The following is a 23859-nucleotide window of genomic DNA, read 5'->3' on the forward strand; positions in this document are numbered from 1 at the left end:
CCCTCAAAGAGATGCCCCCTCGTAACCTGCAACTGTGACCTTATTCGGAAAAAAAGAGCCTTTGTGAGTGTGATTAAGTTAAGGATCTCAAGAAGAGAGAGTGTGGATCAGGCTGGGCCCTAAATTCAATGACAAGTGTCCTTAGAAAGAGAGAAGACACAGAGTGGAGCCACAGGAAGATGGGGGCCAGCCACCACACGCCAAGGCCCGGAGCCACCAGCAGCTGGACGGGGCGAGGAAAGATCCTCCCCCAGAGCCGTAGGAGGGAGCACAGCTGCAGAGACCTCGATCTCAGCCCTCCAGCCTGCAGAACGGCCAGAAGGACATCTGCGTTAAGCCCCGCCGTTTGTGGCATGGTGCTACGGCAGCCGCAGGACGCTGACACCGCCAGCCCGGGAAAGGACCCACATTCTGCTCGTCCCACCCAGCGACGTCCCTGAAGTGCCAGGCGCGGCCCCGTGCCCCCAAGTCTCAGAGGCAGTTAGGCCTCACGAGAGCCCTGTGTGCTGTCATGATCACTACAGGTGGGGACAGTCAGGCGCAAGCCGTCCAGAAGCTTCCCTGGCTCACCCAGAGCATGGGCTGGAATCCAGGTGCCAGCAGGCTCGCTGGGAGCCCTGCTCCCAACACCACCCAGAGCTCCTAACGTGGGGCCCAGGGGGCCCAGGGATAGGGTCTGGGGGCTCCGCAGGCTCGGATAAGAAAGATGCATCTTTTATTTCACTGATGGCCAACTGAGATTTGGCTTTCGCTTCCACCCTCTGTAGAGGCTGGCCCCGAGTTGTACAAGCAGCGGACTGTGGCTCGGTCAATAGCAGAGCCCCAGGTGTCTCCGTATCCTGCCTCAGTGGGTCCGGGCAGCCTGCGATGTTGTCTGCTTCCTAGCAGTTTGAAATCACCTGTCGTCATCCAGCCCACCGCCCCGTCTCGCCATTTAATGCGTTGATAGAGAAGCACGCAGATTCATTCTGAGGTTGCAATTTGTGCCATACTCTGGTAATACTCTGATTTAATGTTTAATTTGATTTAATATTTTGAGATACTATATTGATAGTATCTCAACGTCATTGGTTTCTTTGTAGCCCTATGTGCTTTGTTTGATGCACTTTTATTTTTTTTATTTTTTTTATTTTTGAGAGAGAGAGAGAGCAAGTGGGAGAGGGGCAGAGAGAGAGGGAGACACAGAATCCCAAGCAGGCTCCAGGCTCTGAACTGTCAGCACAGAGCCCGACACGGGGCTCAAACCCACAAACTGTGAGATCATGACTTGAGCTGAAATTGGGGGCTTAACTAAGCCTCCCAGGTGCCCCTACATTTTTAAAAAAATGTTTATTTTTTTTATTTTGAGAGAGAGAGAGAGAGAGAGAGCGAGCGTGCACATGAGTAGGGGAGGGGCAGAGAGGGAGAGAGAATGAGAGAGCTTGCACATGAGTAGGGGAGGGGCAGAGATAGAGAATCTCAAGTAGGCTCCATGCTGTCAGTGCAGAGTCTGATGTGGGGCTCGATCTCGTGAACTGGGCCCTTCCGTCCCACCGATCCCGTGCCAATGCGCCGCCTCTCAAGGACCATCCAAGTCCTTGTCATCTGTGACCTTCGTTGTTGCTAGAAAGAGGCTCTCACGGCCCCTGCTGCCTTTGCCAGCGTCTACCCTTCAAGACCCCCCGCCATCCAGTCCCCACCTCTCCCACGACTTCCCTGCCCCCAGGAGCACGTCTGTCTCCCCAGCCTGGCAGATAGGGCCCTCTGTCATGGGCCCTGATCCCTCTCCGGGCCCTGTCCGCCCCCTAGCGTGCTCTGCTGTTCCGGCTTCAGCCCTCCGCCCCTCCTCGGGCTCCCCCTCTGGCCCAAAGCTCCCCTCAGCCCCTCATGTCACAGCCACTTTACTCCTCACAACACTTGCACGTGCTGTTCCCCCTGCCTGGAGCAGACTTCCTCCACCTTGTCTCTTAAGCCCACCTTTTCTTTTTAAACGAGCGGTTATGTACGCACGGCGGGCATCACTGACCCCAGTGAGCGTTCTCCGGTACTCTGCACAACAGCCCCACGAAGGTGTGTGACCCCATTCTCACAGAACCAAGGCTCAGAGAGGTGAAGGAACTTGCTCACGGTCACACAGCGAAGGATGGAACCAGGGTCTGGCTCCGCAGCCCCACCCCCCATCACTCCAGTCTGCCCCAAGCCCCCTCCCCCCAGAGAAGGCTGCCCTGCCCCCCATCGCACCCCTGGCTGGGTTACGTTGCCACCATGCACCGCGATTAATTTACCATTTGTGTGAGTCTTGTCTATGTCTGACTCTCCCGTTAGATTGTGACTTCTGTGGGGCCGGGGACAGGATTTGTCGTGCTCGAGACACCTCATGTCACATGAAGGAATGACAACCTGGGAGGGACCCATGAGAGACCCCGAGTAGGGTTGAGGTGGGGTCTGGCGGGGGTGGGAGTGAGTGGGGTGGGTGGCCGGATTTGTGGAGCCCACAGGGGACGGGATCACATCAGCTCCACCACTGGCTGCAGCCAGAGGCAAGCTTGGTTACGTGACATCCTGTAGTCCACGCCCTCGAACAGGTCCACACCTGGTCCTCCCGGGTTTACAATCCATGCCAAGCCCAGCTCCTGCCCCACCAGCACACCCAGGTGTCAGAGGAGAGAGCAGAAGGGACATAAACCCCAGGCCTCTGGAGAGACTCGGGCCTGGGGCAGGGCACAACAAGACAGTCTTTAACTCCCCGAGTCCCTGGGAGGACGCGTGGTGTCCCCTGGCTGTGGTATGCATGGGGCCGCTAATGCTGCAGGGTCAGGTGTGACTCGCCCCCCACCATGTCCATACACATCCCCATCCACACATCCTGGGGGATCTATTCCTGGAGCCCAGATGAGGCTCCCAGATTCTACCCGGTGCCCTGTAGGGATGGGGCTTGCGATGGGTCATCACAGACAGGAATAGCTAATCGTGTCCCACGGACAACGGGTTACCCTCAGGAAGTGATAACCCCGTGCATGCCGCTCTGGGAGTTTGGCTCCAGCAGAGGGGATATACTTTGGGACCCCCGGACTTGGCCTCGATCTCAGCTCAGCTTTGCTCATGAACTCATCGCACAACTCGCAGCAGGTAACCCTAAACTCTGAGACTCCATTTCTTGATGCGTGAAATGGGTGAGATTGATCTGAAGGGGACTCTAGTGCATCAGAGGTGGGAAAGTTCTGGGTCTGGCTGGAAGAATCCAAATACACCGCCAACGGCAGGCTAGACACACAGGTCACCGACACCGGAGGAACGGGGGTGCCCCCCCAGCCCCGTTTCATGGTCCCGTACATCGCTCCCTCTGTATCCACATCCTATGCATGCGGATCTGCAGTTCTCATGAGAAGGATGCTGTGCTAGATTAAAATCAGCCACAACCTCACCGTGGCTGCAGATTCTTGGTCTCTCCTCCCACCAAAAGGTGGCATCTCTTTCCCCATCCTTGAGTCTGACTGGCTTTGCGACTTGAGTGATACAAGGTAGCAGTGATGATACAATGCGTGTCCCCAGCCTAGGCAGCTGGAAGCCTGGTGTATTTCTACCTCTTGCACTCCTGCCGTCATCACGAGAAGGACACGCCTTGCCAGCCTGCTGGCCCCAGGAATAGGAAGAGAGATCCATGGAGCAGACCCACGTCTAGCTGAGCCAGCTGAACACAGCTGACCCCAGCCAAAATCCAGATACAGAAGAATAATAAGGCACTGAGTTTTGGGACTGCTTGTTACACAGCAACAGCTCACTGACAGGAGAACAGAAAAGAGTAAAAGACAACAGTCTAACCGAGTAGAACATGGAGCTGGGCAACCTCCATTATCAGGGTGCACGACACCCGTCCTTTGGTGTCTTGGCACTAAGCTCTGGCATCACAGAAATGATGCCATTGTGAGGAAAGTCACAGCACAGAAAAGAAACCAGTCGGGGCCCCAGGGGCCTTCAGGACTATTGTCTCTCCCCTGACAGGCCAAGAGCAGCGTAACTATCTCAAGTGTTTATGGATCCACGTGGCACCCCCCTCCCATTCTTTCCGACACCACGAGCAGGGTGGGTAAGCCAAGAGGTGTTTTCTGGGAGGATCATTAAACACTTTCAATGCTTGGCACGCGGTAGATGTCCGGTTCAAGGGACCCTTCTCACCATATCCCAAGTGGCCAACCCCCAGCATAAGTTGTGTTGTGATATTTCGGTCCCTCTCATTCTTAGGAAGTGCCCGCTGTGTCTAACTGGAATCAGAGACCTTGCTCACAAGGTCAGCTCTGCTGGTTAACTGCTGCCCACGTTTTAAGAACTGATTTAGCCTCCGTTATAAGACTCTCAATGACCAGGTCTTTCCCCCTCCCCTCCCCCTCCCCCACCCCCCCTTCCTTCTGGCCCACAGACTTCTAGATCTTTTGCCTAAAAGTTTTTCTGTCCTGTGATGACCGTCCCCTGCCTTCTGGCCATTTGCCCTGACTCTGCGCTTCCTGCTTTGCAGACCCTCCTTGTGGAGGCTTGGCACGGGCCCTGCTTCCTGCTCTGACCCTCAGGCACCGTGCAGGCCGGCCTCAGGGGGCTTACCTGGAACTGGCTCGGAGCCTCTGTGCTCTGTTCCCTGGTACCTTCCCAAGTCGTCTGGCCTGGTTCCAGCTTCCCCAGCCCGCTGTCTCCTGAGCTCTGGCGGGAGGTTCGCGTGGCTCCTGAACTTGTTCTCACAGAAGTACGTGCATTGCTTGGGGTGACGTCCGCAGATGGAGGCACAGCTGATGCAGTCCCTCAGGAGCTGGTCGTAGTACCTGCCTTGCTCCTTGTGGCAGCTGAGTGACTCTGGGGGACAGAAATGAGCGGTGCTACTGGGAGACAGGGACCTGCGGGACCCGTGAATCTGGACTCCAAGGCTTCACAGTTGAAAAAAAAATCACAGGGCGCCTGGGTGGCTCAGTCGGTTGAGCGTCCTACCTCGGCTCAGGTCATGATCTCACGGTTTGTGGGTTCGAGCCCCGCGTCGGGCTCTGTGCTGACAGCTGACAGCTCGGAGCCTGGAACCTGCTTCCGATTCTGTGTCTCCCTCTCTCTCTGCCCCTCTCACACTCTGTCTCTCTCTCTCTGTCTCAAAAATAAATAAACATTGGGATGCCTGGACAGCTCAGTTGGTTAAACGTCCAACTTCAGCTCGGGTCACGATCTTGCGGTTTGTGAGTTCGAGCCCCACATCAGGCTCTGCGCTGACAGCTTGGAGCCTGGAGCCTGCTTTGGATTCTGGGTCTCCCTCTCTCTCTGCCCCTCCCCCACTCACACTCTGTCTCTCTGTCTCTGAAAAATAAATAAACATTAACAAAATTAAAAATATAAATAAACATTAAACATAAAAATCACAATGCGGGGCGCCTGGGTGGCGCAGTCGGTTAAGCGTCCGACTTCAGCCAGGTCACGATCTCGCGGTCCGTGAGTTCGAGCCCCGCGTCGGGCTCTGGGCTGATGGCTCGGAGCCTGGAGCCTGTTTCCGATTCTGTGTCTCCCTCTCTCTCTGCCCCTCCCCCGTTCATGCTCTGTCTCTCTCTGTCCCAAAAATAAATTAAAAAAAAAAAATGTTGAAAAAAAAAAAATCACAATGCAATTCCCCGGAAGAAATTCCAGAGTGATGCAAGGCCTTTCCCAATACGTGAGTGGAAGGCTATACATTGTCCAATAAATACTGTCTTAGCTACAATATATACTTTTGATCCGTAGTATTTTTCCTATATTTACTTTACCCTATTTTTACTTTTCATTATTATTTCTTCTTTGACCTATAGATTATTTAAAAGTGCCTTTCCTGGGGCACCTGGGTGGCTCAGTCAGTTAAGCATCCGACTCTTGATTTCGGCTCCAGTCGTGATCTCACAGTTCATGAGTTCAAGCCCCACCATGACCTCCATGCTGACAGTGCTGAGCCTGCTTGGGATTCTCTCTCTCTCTCTCTCTCTCTCTCCCTCTCTTCCCCTCCCCTACTTGTGCACACATACACCAGCTCTTTCTTGTCCTCAAAGTAAATAAATAAAACTTAAAAAAAAACCCGCAACAACTTAAAAAGTGCATTTCTTAGCTTCTAAACATAAGAATTTTCTAGGTGTCTTTTAAAATTGAAGTCTGGGTTGTTACATCATCACATAAGTCGTGTACTTGCATTTTCCCAACTTCATAAAGGTGGAACCTTTCATTTTAACATAAGGATTGGAGGAAGAGGCCAGAAACCACCTTGGCAAGTTGAGGGAGGGGGCTGGAAGGGAGAAGGAAAAGCTCAAATTAATAGTGTTTCTTTTGTTGTAATGAGTGAGAATTCGAAGAGCTTAAACAGGGGTCAGTGCCAAGGAGCAGAGGCCACGCAAACTACAACTTAATCACACTTGCTGTAAGAGAGGAATTTTTAAAAGATGTTTATTTTTGAGAGAGAGAGAGAGAGAGAAGAGATGGGTGGGGGGACAGAGGATCTGAGGCAGGCTCTGAGCTGTCAGCAGAGATCCCGATGCGGGACTCGAACTCACAAACCATGAGATCATGACCTGAGCTGAAGTCGGATGCTTAACCGACTGAGCCACCCAGCGCCCCTCAGAGAGCAATTTTGAGTGCATAACAGCAATCTATACTTTCACAGGGCAAGTTTCCCTTGTCTTAAAATAAGATTCTATTTATGTGCAAATGGGACTCACAGATCTTTAAGGGCACATTCCAGAGGCAGTGCCAGATAGAGGGTAAGAACACAGACTTCAAGGTCAGACAGGGTTAAGAGCATCCCTGGCCCTACCTTTGAAGGTTGTGGGGTCTTAGCCTCTCCATGCCTCAGTTTCCTCACTTCCAGGACAGAGGTAATAATAATATTGACATCTTAGAGTCGCTATGAGGATTTGAAGTTCCCGGCACAGTGCCCGATGCGTGATAAGAATTTTGGGTGAATGGGAGGTTTAACTAGAATATTCATTGGTGCCTCTTTGCAGCACAAACACAGCAGCTCTTATGTCCTTGACCGAAGAAAGGAAAAGACCAGGAAGACGGTCGACCCGGGATCTCAGGGAAGATTCAGATGGGACCGGTGACCTCCCCCTGCCCCGTCTCTGCCCCGGGGTCCCACTAAGTCACATAGGACCACTGGCTCCGCCACTCATGAGACAGAGTTGACATGAGGGCAGTGGTGTTCCCGGGGTCTTATGTGTGGACCCCCTCCCCTCCTCAGGGCCCCCGGCGTGGCTGTTGCAGGTGCTGTCCGAGCTCCCCAGAGCACCAACCCTCACTGCCCAACCCCATAAACTTCCCCTATGACCTTGATATTTCCTATTGTGTTTTCTACCTCCCTGCCTTTGCCCATACTGGTCCTTCCTGGAGTGCCCTGCCCCCCGCATCTGACTGCCGCGTCTACAGACCCTTAATAATCTATCTCCGGTGCGCTTACTCCAAAAATGCTTCCCTGCCCCCCAACCCATCAGCTGGGGGGGTGGGGCATCTCTCCCAACTGTAGCGTTTTATGGTACTTTACTCTTCTCCCCTGAATTGTAGTTATTTCTCCCGTCAGATGATACTCCTTTCAAAGGATCACATCAGTTTCCTATTTTCAAGGGGCTAGAGAGTTCCATGAATATTCGTGGAATGACACAATGAATATTCTACCTCCTAATGATAGAAGAGTCAACCGTGAATAGTGTAGAGTCATGGCTTTGGAGTCAGAGAGTCCTGGTTCAAATCCTAACTTTTCCATTATTATGCTGTGTGACCTTGGGCAAGCAACTCAGCCTCTTTGAGCTCTACTCAATCCGTATTTATGAATCGCTTACTATGTTTCAGTCACGGTGCTAGGCTCAAAAGGAGTTCGCGGACTGATGGTTGAGGTATACATGAAACAAATACACACAAAAGAACGTAACACAAATCATGAGAAGTTCCATCAAGGAGAAAAACAAGTTATGAAAAAGAATAACAAACACGGGCACCTGGGTGGCTCAGTCAATTAAGCGTCCGACTTCCGCTCAGGTCACGATCTCACAGCTGGTGGGTTCCCGCGTCGGGCTCTGTGCCGACAGCTCAGAGCCTGGAGCCTGCTTCGGATTCTGTGTCTCCCTCTCCCTCTGCCCCTCCCCTGCTTGCACTCTGTGTCTCTCTCTTTCAAATATAAACAAGCATTGAAAATAAAAGAATAGCAAGGGGAATATCTTTTCCAAGACAATCAGAAAAACTTGGATATAGCCTGAGTACAGATGATGCTAAGGAATTATTGCTGTGGGTGACGAGATATTAAGGTTATATTTTGAAGGCCTTTATGTGTTGGGGATTCATGATCTAGTATTTACAGGTAAAGTTACATGGGCTCTTGGATTTGCTTTAAAATGCACGAGCAAAAAAGAAAAATGGTTGGGGGATAAAAAGGCAGAATCTATAAAGCTCATGATGGGTAGATAGGGATTTATTATGCTATCCTCTGTGATAGTTCCTGTAATAAAAAGCTTCAAAAGCAAGTCAGAACAGAAAATGACAAAGGGGGATTTAATATATTAGGCCATCAGATAAGACCTCTGACATTTGGCCTGAGACCTGAAGGTTGGTTGAATAGGAGGGAGCCGAGGGAAGAATAACAGGGAAAGGCATGCTAAGCAGAAGATACAACATGTGCCAAGGCCCTGAGGCAGGAAGAAACACAGCATGTTCAAGAAACTGCAAGGAGGCCAGTGTGGCCAGAGCAGAAAGATCCGGGGGTAAAGGGGTGCCACAGTGTACATCTCCTTCCCCCACCTCCTTCTCAGGCACCCAAGTGCAATGGGCCAGGGGGATCTCTGCAGGGAAGGAAGGGGTGATCCAGCCCATGGGGCTCAGGCCCCAGAACTCACTGCAGAATGCTGCACAGGTGCGTGGAATCTGATGGCTGCAGATGAGTTTGCAGGAGAGGCAGATGTTCAGTAGGGGATCCCAGTACTGTTCTTCGGGGCACTGACCCATGGCCACCCCCATCCGCAGGCCCTGTGGAGCTGAGAGGCAGGGAGCATGAGGGTAGCTGGCACCCTGCCGTAGGTCAGAACCCAGCCTCTCCCACTCACATTCCTACTCTGTCCCGGCACGCAGAGGGGGAACCAGACAAAGCTAGCTTCCAACCCCAGCTGCACTTGCTGGGTGACCTGGGGCAACCATCTCAAGTCCCCAAACCTCGGTTTCCCCATGTGTGAGATGGCAGTTCTGGGGCCGCCGCTCTTCCACCAGCTGTGCCCTTCTCATCCTCGTTCTTTGTCCTGCCTAATGTGCCTCTTTCGACCACAGTGCCTTTTCACCTGCTTGTCCCTTTGCATAAAATGCCCTTCTTCCCTCTCTGCTGGTTATTTTTTCCTGATCCTTTAGGTCACTGTTTCAATTTCATTTCCTCAGAAAAGCCCGACTCTCTTCCCAGATTAGGACACTCCTCTTCTTCTGCACTACTTGTCACTGTTTTCACTTCACTTTTATGACTGGGACTATTTGATAGTGTCTCCCCCATTAGCTGCGAGCATCATGCAGGCGAGAACTCTAATTTTTTTGTGCACCGCTCGGCCCTCAGAACCTAGATAATGCCTAGGACATATTAGGTGCTCATTAAGTGAATAAAAAGAAAAGCAGATCCAGCCAGTGCCTAGCATACAGCAAGCATTCAATAAATGTCGACGTCCTTCCCCTTCTCTTCTTTTACTGCGGTATGAGACACACAAAATGATGTGTGTAAAATGCACAGATCTTAGGTGTGCGACTTGATGAATTTTTCCATATGTATACACCTGTGTCACAACCCACATCAAGGCCTAGAAATTTCTTGCTCCCTGAAGACTCTCTTGGGTCCCCTCCCGTCCAATACTTCACTTCCGCCGGTAACTTCTATTCTGACTTTTATCCCTGTAGGTCATTAATATTGCCCATCCTTGAACTTTTGTGTCTGGGTGTTGGCTCCGCAAGATATCTGGGACACATTCTCTCTTGAGGCTCTCTCAATCATTTGCTTTGTATTGACGAGTCTCCCATTTTATGAATGCACCACGTTTTCTAGAATTTTCTGCCTGATTTCCTGGTATTAGCTTCTCCAAAACGATATTTCTCCTCAAAGGGAAAGAGAGCGGAAGAAGTTACTGCAGCAGGAGACAGATGTGAGCAACATTTTGGAATATGGAAGGCATGTGGGCTGGGGTGACTGACTTCAGTTAAAGGTCTCTTTTCTTTGATGCCCGCAGGGAGAAGGAAGCTGACTTGAGCCACAGAACCCCAGGAAGCCTCTGGAACTGGAGGTACCAAGTATCTCTGACAACAGGAGATGGGAAGGCAAAACAATGAAAGAAAGACTGGTTGAAAATGTACAGAAAGACAGCTTGACCCCAGCCGGATTCCATCTCCAGGCAGGTAACAGCCTCTCACCAACCCGAGCAGAAGATTTGGTGTCTTCTCAGGCACAGCTGAGGGCAGCCCTAAGGTCCACACTCCCCAAAATACTACCTAAGGAGTAGTGTGACCATGTTTTTAAAAAACGTCTCCTTCCCCATCCAGCAACTGGCAGGGAATCAATAGACCCTTCTCTGGGAAAACCGACCCAGAGGAAAAGACCTAAAAGCACTAACTGGGAGATTCTCTCAAGAAAATGACCAAGTTTGCTGCTTGACCCTCTGAGAGCAAAGCTTCTACATTAACAACCCCATTCATTTACCCAGAACTTCCAACAGCTGTTTCTGCCTCAATCTGAGTTTGAGCCAAAAGCCACAGGTCACCTGATATTGGAGTGCCACCCCTACATGAAAGAGAACTCAAACAAAGCAAGCAGAAGGGACATGCTGGGAGCCAAGAGAGACAATGCAAGGAACTGAAGAAAATTAAAAGGCAACAATACCAACAGTTGATATTGATATTGATATTGATATTGATACTGATATTGATAGAAAGATAGATGAATTTTTACATTCATGAAAAAGAATGAGTACTGTCTTTAAAAAAGAATATGCATAGAACAACTGAGAATTATTAGACATTAAAAATATAATAGCCAGAATATAAACATCAGTAGAAGGGGTTGCAAGATGTAATTGAAGAAATTTCCTAGAAAATAGGGAGAGAAAAGATACGACAATTGTACAATCACTTCAGGAAGCCCAGAGGTTGATTAAATGGGAGCTTCCGGACTTCAAGGATACAGCTTCCAGATTCAAAGAACCAGTCGGGTGTCTGGCACAATAAATTCTCACAAGCCATGACCCATCATCATAAAACGTAGGAGGACCAGAGATTAAGAGCAGGTTCTAAAACCTTCTCGAGAACAAGCAGGCTACCCACAGAGTTCCGTTAGGAAGTCAGCGGAGATCCCAAATCAAAACTGGGATGTGAGAACAGTGTCAGGGCAGACGGCAGAGTAGGAGGGCCAGTAATCTGCCCTCCCGCCTAACAGATGTTGAGCTGGCAGCAACCATCTGAAGTGACTGTTTTGGAAGTTATCCCAGGGAGAACTGGAGGAAGAAGCTGGTACATTTTTGGAATTTTGGTGCATCTCAATGTATTTCATGGTGGTGGCTAGCATTCCTTGGTCTCCAACCCCACGTATGCCGCTGTGCAGGCAGCTGCTCATGTTGCCGGTGAAACTTGCTGGAACCCCGATGGGTGAGGAGGACCTTGTCCTCCAAACATTGGGGTTGTAGGTTCGGATTGCTGTTTGCTGCTTTTGATCAGTGAGGGGCTGGCACAGAGGTTGGTGACCATTGTTTCAACCCCCAACGGCTGAGGTGGCTTCCAGGGAATTTTAAAGAGATGGTGCTCTTCTCCCCCCAGCTCTTGGGAGCCAGACATTTAAGGAAATCTTTGTCCGGTCACTGGCTGACTGCAGAGATAAAGGAACAAAAACTTCAGTGACCACACACAATAAATACATACTTTGCAAAAATAGTTTGGAAAAGCCACAAATGGATTCCAGCCATCAACAAGCAAGATACAGTAATCCCTGAGAAACGGGAGAATTAGAATTACTACAACAGAATACTCAAAATATCCAGTTCTCAGAAAACTTACGAAACATACAAAGAAATGAGAAAATATGGCACATTTACAGAAAAAAGAATTTGACAGAAATTTTCCCTGAGGAAGCCCAGACGTTGGAAATATTAGTCAAAGATGTTAAATCAACCGTCTTAAGTATATTCAATGCCTAAAGAAAATCATGGACAAAGAACTAAAGGAAATAAAAAAATTATGTATGAATGAAGTATGAGAATATGAGTAAAGAGATAGAAGTTGTAAAACAGGAACCAAAACTTGGAAGCAAGCAAGGTTTCCTTCAGTAAGGAAATGGATAAACTGTGGTACACCCAAACAATGGAATTTACTCAGCACTAAAAAGAAATGAGTTATTGGGGCACGTGGGTGCCTCAGTGGGTTAAGCATCCAACTTCAGCTCAGGTCATGATCTCATGGCTCGTGGGTTCAAGCCCTGCATTGGACGCTGGGCTGACAACGCAGAGCCTGGAGCCTGCTTCAGATTCTATGTCTCGCTTTCTGTCTCTCTGCCCCTATGCTCTTTTTCTCTCTCTCTCTCTCTCTCAAAAATAAACATTAAATTTTTTTAAAAAGGAATCGAGTTATCAAGCCATGAGAACACAGGGAGGAATCTTAACTGCATATTACTAACTAAAAGAAGCCAAGCTGAAAAGGCTACTACTGCATGATTATAGCTATCTGACATTCTAGAAAAGGCAAGACTATGGAAACAGTAGAAAGATTAGTGGTTGTTAGGGGTTGGGGAAGGGAGCACTGAAATTATTCTGTTTGATACTATCATGGTGGATACATGTCCTTCTACATTGGTGAAATCCCGTAGACTGTACAATGCCAAAAATAAGCGTTAGTGTAAACTTATGGACTTTGGGTGATAATGATGTATTAACATAGGTTCATCCATTGTAACAAATGTACCACTTTAGTGCAGGATGTTCATCGTATAGGACGCTGTGCATGTTTGGGGGAATGAGGTATAGGAGAACTAACTCTCTGTACTTCCCACTTAATTTTCCCATGAACCCAAAACTGCTCTAAAAATAGCCTATTAAAAATGGAAACAGGGGCACCTGGGTCGCTCAGTCGGTTAAGCATCTGACTCTTGATTTTGGCTCAGGTCATGATCTCATGGTTCATGAGATCAAGTCCCACGTCGGGCTCTGCTTTAACAGCACAGAACCTGCTTGGGATTCTCTCTTTCCCTCTCTCTGTGACCATCCCCTGCTTGTGTTTGCTCTCTCTCTTTCTCTCTCTCTCTGTCTCTGTCTCTCAAAATACATTCTTATAATTTTTTTTAAATAAAAAAGTGGAAACAAAAAAATTCTGGAATTGAAAAATCTAATAAATGAAATGAATAAAGGTCACTAAAGGGGCTCAACAACAGATTTGAGCAGGCAGAAGAAAGGACAATTGAATTGCTTAGTCTGAGAAGCAGAAATTTTTAAAAATGAGGAAAAGTGAACAGAACATGAAGGACTTGTGGGGCCCCATCAAACATGCCACCATAAATTTTTAGGAGTTCCAGAAAGAGAGAGGAAGAGAGAGAGAGAGAGAAAAGGACATAATATTTGAAAAAAAATAAGGCTGAAAACTTCTCAAATCTTAGGAAAGACATAAATATATGTTCAAGAGCCTCAATGAACTCTAAATAAGGTAAATTCAAAGAGCCCAATGCTGAGACACATTGTAATCAAAATGTGAGAATTGTAAAAGTTGCAACATAGAAACAACTTTTCACATACAGGTAACCTTCAATAAAATTAACAGCTAATTTCTCCTTGGAAACCATAGAGGTCAAGAGGCAGTGGGATGATATATTTAAAGTCCTGAAAGAAAAAAAAAATTGCCAACCAAGAATTACATATCCAGCAATACTATCCTTCAAAGCTGAGGGAGTTCATTCCCAGTTCATTAGACCTGCCCTACAAGGAATGCTAAAGGGAGTCCTTTGTGTTGAAATGAAAGTACCTTAGATGTAGACACAGCCATGAGAACAGATAAGGGACACTGGTAAAGGTAACTACATAGGTAAATATAAAAGCAAGTATTATTGTACTTTTTGTGTGGTTTGTAACTCCTCTTTTTTTTTTCCTATACGATTTAGTGTAACAATGCATAAAACGATTATAAACCTATGTTAATGGGCATAAAATTCATAATGAGGTAATCTATGACAATAACAATGTAAATGGGAAGGGACAGAGATATAGCAAGAAAATGTTTGTATATTATCAAAACTAAGTTAGTATTAAAATTAAGTTGTTATAAGTTTAAAATGTTAATTATATTCCCCAACGTAACCACTAAGGAAATAACCTTTAAAAGTACAAAAAAGGAGGAGCGTCTGGGTGACTCAGGCGGTTAAGTATCTAACTCTTGATTTCGGCTCAGGTCGTGATATCACGGCTTGTGAGATCGAGCCCTGTGTCATGCTCTTTGCTGACAGCATGGAGCCTGCTTGGGATTCTCCCCCCAACCCCCACTTCGCTGTCTCTGAATAAATCAATAAACATTTAAAAAAAGGAAAGAAAAAGTGAATCAAAATGTTAATGCTACAAGTAACCAACTACATACAAAAAAGGGGAGTAATGGAGAAATTGAGGAACAAAAAACATAAGATACAGAAAACAGATAAACGACAGAAGTAAATCCTTTTTTATCAGTCATCACATCAAAGTAAATGGACTAAATTCCCCTATTAAAAGGCAGAAATTGGCAAATTGGATTAAAAAAGAAAGCAGTATCCATCTATATGCTGTGTACAAGAGACTTCCTTTAGATAAAAGGACGCTAAGAGATTGTAAGTAAAAACAATGAACAATATATTCCATGCAAATAATAGCCAAAAGGGAGCTGAGGCGGTTATATTATTGTCAGACAAAATAGACCTTAAATCAAAAGAGGTTACAAGAAACAAAGAAGGACAAAATATATTGATAAAAAGTTTGATACAGCAAGAAGGTAATAACAATTATAAACATACACGCATCTAACAACAGAGCCCCAAAATATATGAAACAAAAATTGACAGAATCGAAGGGAGAAATAGATAGTTCTACAATAATATTTGCATATGTTAATACCCTGCTTTTCGTAATGGATAGAAGAACCAAGCAAAAGATCAATAAGGAAATAGAGAACTTGAACAACACTATGAATCAATGATATATAATAGACATATACAAATACTACACTCAGCAACAGCAGTATACACATTCTTCTCAGGTGTACATGGAACATTCTCTACGGTGGACCATATATTGGATCACAAACCAAACGTTAACAGGTTTTAAAAAATTGAAATCATTCAAAGTATCTTTTCTGATCTAAATGGAATGAAACTAAAAATCAATGACAGAAGGAAAACTGGAAGATTCACAGACATGTGGAAATTCAACAACATATTCTTAAACAACTGATGTCTCAAAGTGGAAATCACAAGGAAAATTACAAAATATCTTGAGATAAGTGAAAATGAAAACACAAGTTACCAAAAGTTACGGGATACAGAAAAGGTAACGCTAAGAGGGAAATTTATAACTGTAAATGCATATGCACTAAAAAAGAAGAAATTCTCAAATCATAACCTAACTGTACACTATGAGGAACTAGAAAATGAAGCGTGAATTAAACCAAAAGATGGCAGAGGTAAGGAAATAATAAAGGTTAGAGTGGAGATAAATAAAATAGAGAACAAAGAAACTGTACTAGAGAAAATCAACAAAACCAAAAGTCGGTTCTTGGAATAGATTAACAAAATTGACAAATCTTTAGCTAGATTGACTAAGAAAAACAGAAGAGATTCGAATTACTAAAGTCAGAAATGAAAGTGGGACATGAAAAGATGCTCAGCATCACTCACAATCAGGAAAATGCAAATCAAAACCACAGTGAGATATCACCTCACACCTGTCAGAATGACTAAAATCAACAACACAAGGAACAGTAAATGTTGGTGAGGATGTGGAGAAAAAGGAACCCTCTTGCTCTGCTGGTGGGAATGCAAACTGGTGCAGCCACTCTGGAAAACAGTATGGAGGTTCCTCAAAAAATTAAAAATAGAACTACCTTGCAATCCAGGAATTGCACTACCAGGGTATTTACCAAAAAAATACAAAAAAACTAATCAAAGGGATACATGTACCCCTATGTTTCTTTCTTTCTTTCTTTCTTTCTTTCTTTTTTTTCATTTAAATTCAAGTTAGTTTACATATGTGTAGTCTTGGCTTCAGGAGTAGAACCTAGTGATTCATCTCTTACATATGACGCCAGCGCTCATCCCAACCAGTGTCTTCCTTAATGCCCATCACCCATTTCATCTATCCCCCCACCCACCTTCCCTCTAGCAGCCCTCAGTTTGTTCTCTGTATTTAAGTGTCTTTCATGATTTGCCTCCCTCTCTCTTTTTATCTTATTTTTCCTTCCCTTCTCCTATGTTCATCTGTTGAGTTTCTCAAATTTCACATAAGAGTGAAATCATATGTCTTTCTCTGATTGACTTATTTCACTTAGCATAATACCCTCTAGTTCCATCCATGTTGTTGCAAATGGCAAGATTTTATTCTTTTTCATCACCGAGTAGTATTACATTGTATATATAAACCACATCTTCTTTATCCATTCATCAGTCGATGGACATTCGGGCTCTTTCCATACTTTGGCTATTGTCGATAGTGTTGCTATGAAAGGGGGTACATGTGCCCCTTTGAAACAACACACCTGTATCCCTTCGATAAATACCTAGTAGTGCAATTTCTGGGTCGTAGGGTAGTTCTATTTTTAATTATTTGAGGAACCTCCATACTGTTTTCCAGAGTGGCTGCACCAGTTTGCATTCCCACCAACAGCATGCACCCCTATATTAACTGCAGCATTGTTTATAATAGCCAAACTGTAGAAACAGCCAAAATGTCCATCAACTGATGAATGGATAAAGAAGAGGTGATATAGATCTACAATGGAATATTGTTCAGCCATAAAAAAGAATGAACTCTTGCCGTTTGCAACAACATGGATAGAGCTAGAGAGTATAATTCTAAGCGAAATAAGTCTGTCAGAGAAAGACAAACACCATATGATTTCATTCGTATGTGGAATTTAAGAAACAAAACAAACAAACAAAGTTGGGGGGGAGAAAGAGAAGGGTAAACCAAGAAACAAACTCTTGGGGCACCTGGGTGGCTCAGTCAGTTGGACGTCCAACTTTGACTCAGGTTGTAATGTCACAGTTCATGAGTTCGAGACCCACATTAGACTCACATGGAGCCCACTTTGGATCCTCTTTCTCCCTCTCTTTACTCCTCCCCTGCTCACACTCTCTGTCTTTCTCAAAAGTAAATAAACAAAAAAACAAAAAAAGAAACCAACTCTTAACTGTAGAGAACAAATTGATGGTTACCAGAGAAGAAAAGGGTGGGGGGAGGGGGAAAAATAGGGGCTGAGGATTAAAGAGTACACCTATCATGATGAAAATAAAATAAAATGGAAAAAGAGAGAAAGATTAAAAAAAAAAGAAATGAAAGTGGGGATATTACTACAGATTTTATAGATTATGAGAATACTATGAACAATTATACATCCAACAAATTGGGTAACCTAGATAGACAAACTCCTAGAAACATACAATCTATAAGAACTGACACACAAGGAAGGACTATCTGAACAGACCTATATATAACAAGTAAGGAGACTGAACCGGTAATCAGAAACCTCTCAATGAAAAGCCCATGATGAAAAGCCCAGATGGTGTCACCGGTGAATTTTACCAAACATTTAAGGAAGAATTAACATTAGTATTTCTCAGACTCTTCTACAAAATTGAAGAGGAGGGAATACTTCCTAACTCATTCTATGAGGTCAACATTACACTGATACCAAAGCCTAATAAAGACAACATAAGAAAAGAAAATTATAGACCAATATGCCTTATGAATATGGATGTAAAAATTCTCAGCAAAATATTAGCAAATAAATTCCAACAGCATATTAGAAGCATTCTACACCACAGCCAAGTGGGATTTATTCCTGGAATGCAATAATGGATCAATACATGAAAAGCAATCAATGCAACACACCACAGTAAAAGAATGGAAAGAAAACTGTATGTTCATCTCAATGGACATGCAGACATGGATGCAGACAAAGCATTTGTCAAAATTCAACATCTTTCCATGATTAAAAAAAAACACCCAGTAAAGTAGAAATAGAGGAGAATTTCCTCAATATGATAAAAACCATATATGAAAAAACTCACAGTTGACATCCTACCCAATGATGAAAGACTAAGAGCTTCTCTCCTAAGATCAGCAACAAGACAAGAAAGCCTACTTTTCCTCCATCAATTGAACATAGTACTGAAAGTTCTAGCCAGAGAAATCAGGCAAGAAAAAGAAATAAGGTATCCAAATTGGAAAGGAGAAAATAAAATTATCTCTGTTCACAGATGACATGATCTTACATGTCAAGTCCCTAAAAGTTACACACACACACACACACACACACACCTGTTAGAACTAATATTAAGTTGTAGGATACAAAACCAATGCACACACACACACACGCAAATATATATATATATACATACACACACACAAATATATATATACACGAATATATCTATATGCAAGTATATATATACATACACAAATACACACACACACACACACACACACATATTTGCAACAAACAATCCTGAAAGGAAATTAAGAAAACAATTCCATTTACAAATGCGTAAAAAAAGAATAAAATATTTAGGAATAAATTTAACCACGGTGACAAAAAAAAAAGTATATCCTGAAAAACTACAAAACACTGCTGAAATTAAAGAAGCCTAAATAAAAGACATCCTATGTTCATGGACTGGAAGACTTAATGTTGTTCAGATGGCAATACTCCCCAAAGTGATCTACAGATTCATTACAGTCCTTAACAAAATCCCGGTGACTTTTTTACACAGATACAAGAATTCATCCTAAAACTTCATATGGAATTGCAAGGGGCCCTGAATAGGCCAAAGTAATTTTGAAGAATAAGAAGAGTTGGAGGATTACCTTCAAATGTATCAAAGACCTAAACTTCAGACTAAAACTATAAAACTTTTAGAGGAAAACCGGGTAACACCTTCACGCATTCCATCTGGTAATTCCACTTTTGATACAACACTTAGATATGTTGGGTTTCATCAAAATTAAAAACTTCTGTCCATCAAGACAGTAAAAACAAAAAGCTCACAGAATGGGAGCAAATATTTGCAAATAACATCTCTGATAAGGGATTAATAGGCAGAAGACATAATAAACTCCTGAGACTCAACAGCCAAAACAGAAACAACTCAAGTCAAAACTGGGCAAAAGACTTGAGTTGACGTTTCCCCAAAGATGGCATCCAAATGGCCCATAAGCATATAAAAATACTCAACATCGCCAGTCATTGGAGAAATTTGAATCGAAACTACAGTGAGACACCACTTCATGCTCATTAGAATGGCTATTATCCAAAAAGTGAAAAATGAGTCTTGACAAGAATGTGGAGAAATTGGGACCCTCATGCATTGATTGCGGGAATGAAAAATGTTGCAACTATTATAGAAAACACTTTGATGTTTCCTCACAAAGTTACATATAGAGCTACCATATGACCCAGCAATTCCACTCCTAGATATACATCCAAAGGACCTGAAAGCAGCGATTCACATAGATACTTGTACACTAATGTTCACAGCAGCATTATGCACAATAGACCGAAAGTGGAAAGCCCGTGTTCATCGATAAATGAAGGGATAAATAAAAAGTGCTATATATATATTGGAATATTACTCAGTTATTAAAATGAGTAAAGTACGGACACATGCAGCAACATGGATGAACCTTGAAGACCTTATGGTAAGTGAAATAAACCAGCCACGAAAAGACAGCTACTGTCTGATTCTGCTTACACGAGGCACCTAGAATAGGCGAATTCATGGCGGCGGAAAGTAGACCAGGGGTTACCAGGGGCTGAGGGGAGGGGAAAGCTGGGATGATGAGAGATTGTGGATCTAGATAGTGGTGACTTGGTAAGCTGCTGGGGGATACACTCCATCCAATGTAGGGAGTAAGCCAAATGGTGACAAGTCGGGGAGAAACACAGGATCCATCTCAGCAAAGAGGTGCAGGTAGAAATTCTCAGAATGATGCCGAAGGAAATCTCGGGGGACAGCTGCCTGCAGGCCTGGAGGGAACACTGTCCCAGCTAAAATAAAAGAGGGAAGGAATGTCTCTGATGAACATTGAAATAATAGACAAGTGAGTATGTTTGACCAACTGACAGGCTGGGTTTGTCACAGAGCTGAGGATAAATCGCTGACACGTGCAGAGAGAACTCAGGCGCTGTCAACGCGAGGGAAATCATAGCACACGGATAGTTCAGCTGGGAACAAAATTCACAGCATCATAAACGTGTGAGCAACTGTCAGTGAATAACTCAAGGACTCTGACTTATGCTTCCCATACAAGAGTTTCCTCATCTGCGTGAGCGGGGACAGTCATTGGACCACTGTCAAGGAACAAAGGCAATACCAGGACTTAGGAGAGAGAGGAAGAAGAAAAGGGAGAACGATACCATGGAGGGTTTTACATTTGGGGGCAAGCTGATTAGCTGGCAGTCTACCCTTGAGCACTGGGGTTGACCGGGGGGATCCAAAAGAATTTCCATTGTTGATGGACTCTGGAAATCCTGAGGGCGTCAGAGTGGACAGATGCGCAGGCTGTCGGGAGTATGGTCGGCTGGTCCTGCCACATCTGCCACGGGGTCAGCCCCATTGCTGGCGCCAGAACTGCTCTCCGTCTCCATGGATCTAACTAAACACCGTGCTCTGGGAGACTGGGTGGAGGGGAGGTGGTGGGTACACAGAGGGTGATGTAAGAGTTGAGTTCTCGTCTTAGAAAGCAGGAAATTAATGCACAATGTCTAAAATCGAAAAGTCAATAACTAGCAGTGTGTGCATATCATATTCTGGACATTCAGGTAGCAATGGCTGGAAACCACTGGACTATATATCCCGGGTCCAGCACTTCCTAGCTGTGTGACCTTGGGCAGAACTTTGCCTCCTTGAAACGCAGTGTCCTCATCTGTAAAATGGGGATGTTATTGCTGACTTCATAAGGCCATTGTGGTTATTACATGCATGTCAGGTGCTTTACCTGGTATGGTACTGTGCAATTAGTGAAAGGTTAACCCCCTGAGCTATTGCCCTTATTAACATTGCCACTCCTTGCACTATGGAGTATTGTACTGGCCAAGGCCTGGACCTGGGTCAAGGGAAAATTAAAAGGGTCAGTTCCTGCCACAAGGACCCAAGACAACCCTGTGTCTTTCTCCATGGTGGGGAGAGGGTCCTGTCCCCATGAGAAAGAAGCAAGATGGATAAAAGCCTCAGCAACTCCTTCTCGTTCTTTGGAATTTTGCCAAGAAAATCTGTCAATGTGACTTGAAAAGAAGGGACCAAAAAAAGCTTCAAGACAGGAGGAATTTCTCACCAATCTTTGAGTAAACACATGAGCTGGGGGCTTTGAACTAGGCTGTCAGTGGGGCGGGGGGGGGCGGGGAGGGGTCAGAAGGAGATTCCAACATGAAGAGATGGGGTGTGTGCCCCGGAGGAGGTCACAGCCTGACACCTGGGGCACATGTGGGAGAACTGGCAATGACCACTTAGAAGCCGGCTTTTATTCCCGTGAAGAAGGGAGAGGAGGGAGAGAGGAGGGGGAGGGGAGGAGGCAAAGAAGGAAATGAGAAGGTGGCTTTTCATTTCGGTTTGTTGTACGTGATTTCTTACCAGGCTCTTCTGAGGTATTGAAAATAGCTCTGAGACTAACCCCTGGGAGCTCCCACCTGCACCCAAAACTACCTTTCAGAGATTGTCAGGGTGGTGAGCCCACCATCCCCACGCTGGATCTAAGTCAGAACTAAACTGAGTCCCGGGAGTACTAGTCAAGTCACTTTCTCAGTTTTGTGCTTATAGGGAATTTTTTTTTTTAAAGTAGGTTTCGCGCCCAGCACAAGGCCCAACATGGAGCCTGAACTCATGACCCTGAGATCAAGATCAAGACCTGAGGTGAGAGCAAGAGTCGGACGCCTAACCGACTGAGCCACCCAGGGGCCCCTCTCGTGTTTGTAGAAAGGGGGCGACCATTTCTACCCATTGTAGTTTTTGCCTCCTGTTAGCTCATTTTGAAAATCGATTTGCCACAGTTCAGTGGCAGAACATGCGTGAGAGAGCAAAGGGGTCTGTGGTGGGGAAAGCACAGTTATGCCTCGTGTCATTACCGATCACCTTGGGAAAGGGCACAAAACCTCGGTTTTCGTTATCTGCAAAATGGACGTTCCAGGCTTCCCTCTGCAGAGAAGTTTCCCTCAAGGACGTGTACGTGACATGCGTATAACTGGCCAGAGACGAAGCTGCCAAGTGGCAGTTATTAGTCTGATATAAGTGGCAAAAAATATAATGGATTAATTGTAGTCACAATTAAAATCATCTTACGGTAATATAAAACCATATAATCATAATGATAGAGAATTATTATGACATTATTATTATTAATAATAATAGTATCATCAAATTAGCACTCCAGGCCTGGGAACTGCTCCCACAACCTCAACCTGTGGCTTAAGCACCATAATTTTCTAAAAACACTTGCCCCCATAGCTGCCTCGCCCCCTTGCCTCTCCTCTGAGCTCTTACATGTGCCTCCCTGGATGACCGTGTGGCCTGAGCATGCCTTCCTGGTGATGGTTCTTGTTTTGTAATTTGACCTTTGGGAGTCACCATTCTGTCTCCTGACACTCTCATTCATCTCTGTATCCGGTGCCTTCCATAATAGCAGGACACAGTAGGTCCTTGATAAATGACCTCATAAATGACCTTGTCCATCATTGTCCCCAGTAAAGACTTGTGGAATGAAAAGCCGTCTCCATTTTTGCACTGTGTTATAGACAGCTGGATGGGGCAATATTTAAGTTTTATTCTGCCCCCTCCCCCGCCTGCATTTCTGTCATTCAAGTAGGACTCAGGGTATAGGTGTCTTGGCAGAGGGAGAGGAGAAAAAAATGCTGGCTTTTGCTTTCAAAACTTAGGGGAGGATATTCTTGACAGAGACAAAGTAACTGAGCCAGAGGGGCGCCTGGGTGGCTCAGTCGGTTAAGCGTCCGACTTCAGCTCAGGTCTTGATCCCACGGTTGGTGGGTTCAAGCCCTGTGTCAGGCTCTGTGCTGGCAGCTCAGAGCCTGGAACCTGCTTCAGATTCTGTGTCTGCCCCTCCCCCGCTAGCACTCTGTCTCTCTCTCTCTCAAAAAATAAGTAAACATTATGGGGCGCCTGGGTGGCCCAGTCAGTTAAGTGCCCAACTTTGGCTCAGGTCATGATCTCACGGTTTGAGTTCAAGCCCCATGTCCAGCTCTGTTCTGACAGCTCAGAGCCTGTAGCCTGCTTTGGATTCTGTGTCTCCCTCTCTCTCTCTGCCCCTCCCCTGCTCACACTCTGTTTCTCTCTCTCTCAAAAATGAATAAACCTAAATAAATAAATAAATAAACAGACATCAAAACAATTTTTTTTTAAAAAATAACTGGGCCAGAAACTAGCACAGGAAATAATTTCCCCTCTATTAAAAAAATAGCCCAAAGATTTAAATGTGGAAAACAATAAGATTATTAAAATTCTAAAGAAAAAAATGACCTGATATTTCTTTATAACCTTAGAATATGAAAGACTTTTTTAACTATGACACCATATCCAAAATCTGTAAAAGGACTGATAAAATAGACTACACAGAACAAGCAAACAAAAAATCACCAAACATGGCCAAAAACACCTCAAGGAAAGTCCAA

General features: G+C 45.2%; 2 protein-coding genes across 2 annotated transcripts in view; one reads left to right on the forward strand and one right to left on the reverse strand.

The window, feature by feature from the left end:
* MPRIP (myosin phosphatase Rho interacting protein) overlaps nucleotides 1-23859 on the forward strand; it is a 329117-nt gene that overhangs the window by 71689 nt on the left and 233569 nt on the right. The gene's annotated exons all lie outside the window — the stretch shown is intronic.
* The window catches only part of TNFRSF13B (TNF receptor superfamily member 13B), a 35939-nt gene that overhangs the window by 7369 nt on the left and 4711 nt on the right, over nucleotides 1-23859 (reverse strand). Inside the window, exons 2-3 of the mRNA XM_049638005.1 lie at nucleotides 8847-8984; nucleotides 4576-4821 (exon numbers count right to left, since the gene is read on the reverse strand). Coding sequence (XP_049493962.1) covers nucleotides 4576-4821; nucleotides 8847-8984 — 384 coding nt within the window. The remainder of the gene's footprint in view (nucleotides 1-4575; nucleotides 4822-8846; nucleotides 8985-23859) is intronic.

The sequence above is a fragment of the Panthera uncia genome, chromosome E1 (genome assembly GCF_023721935.1).
Source record: "Panthera uncia isolate 11264 chromosome E1, Puncia_PCG_1.0, whole genome shotgun sequence".
Classification (NCBI taxonomy): domain Eukaryota; kingdom Metazoa; phylum Chordata; class Mammalia; order Carnivora; family Felidae; genus Panthera; species Panthera uncia.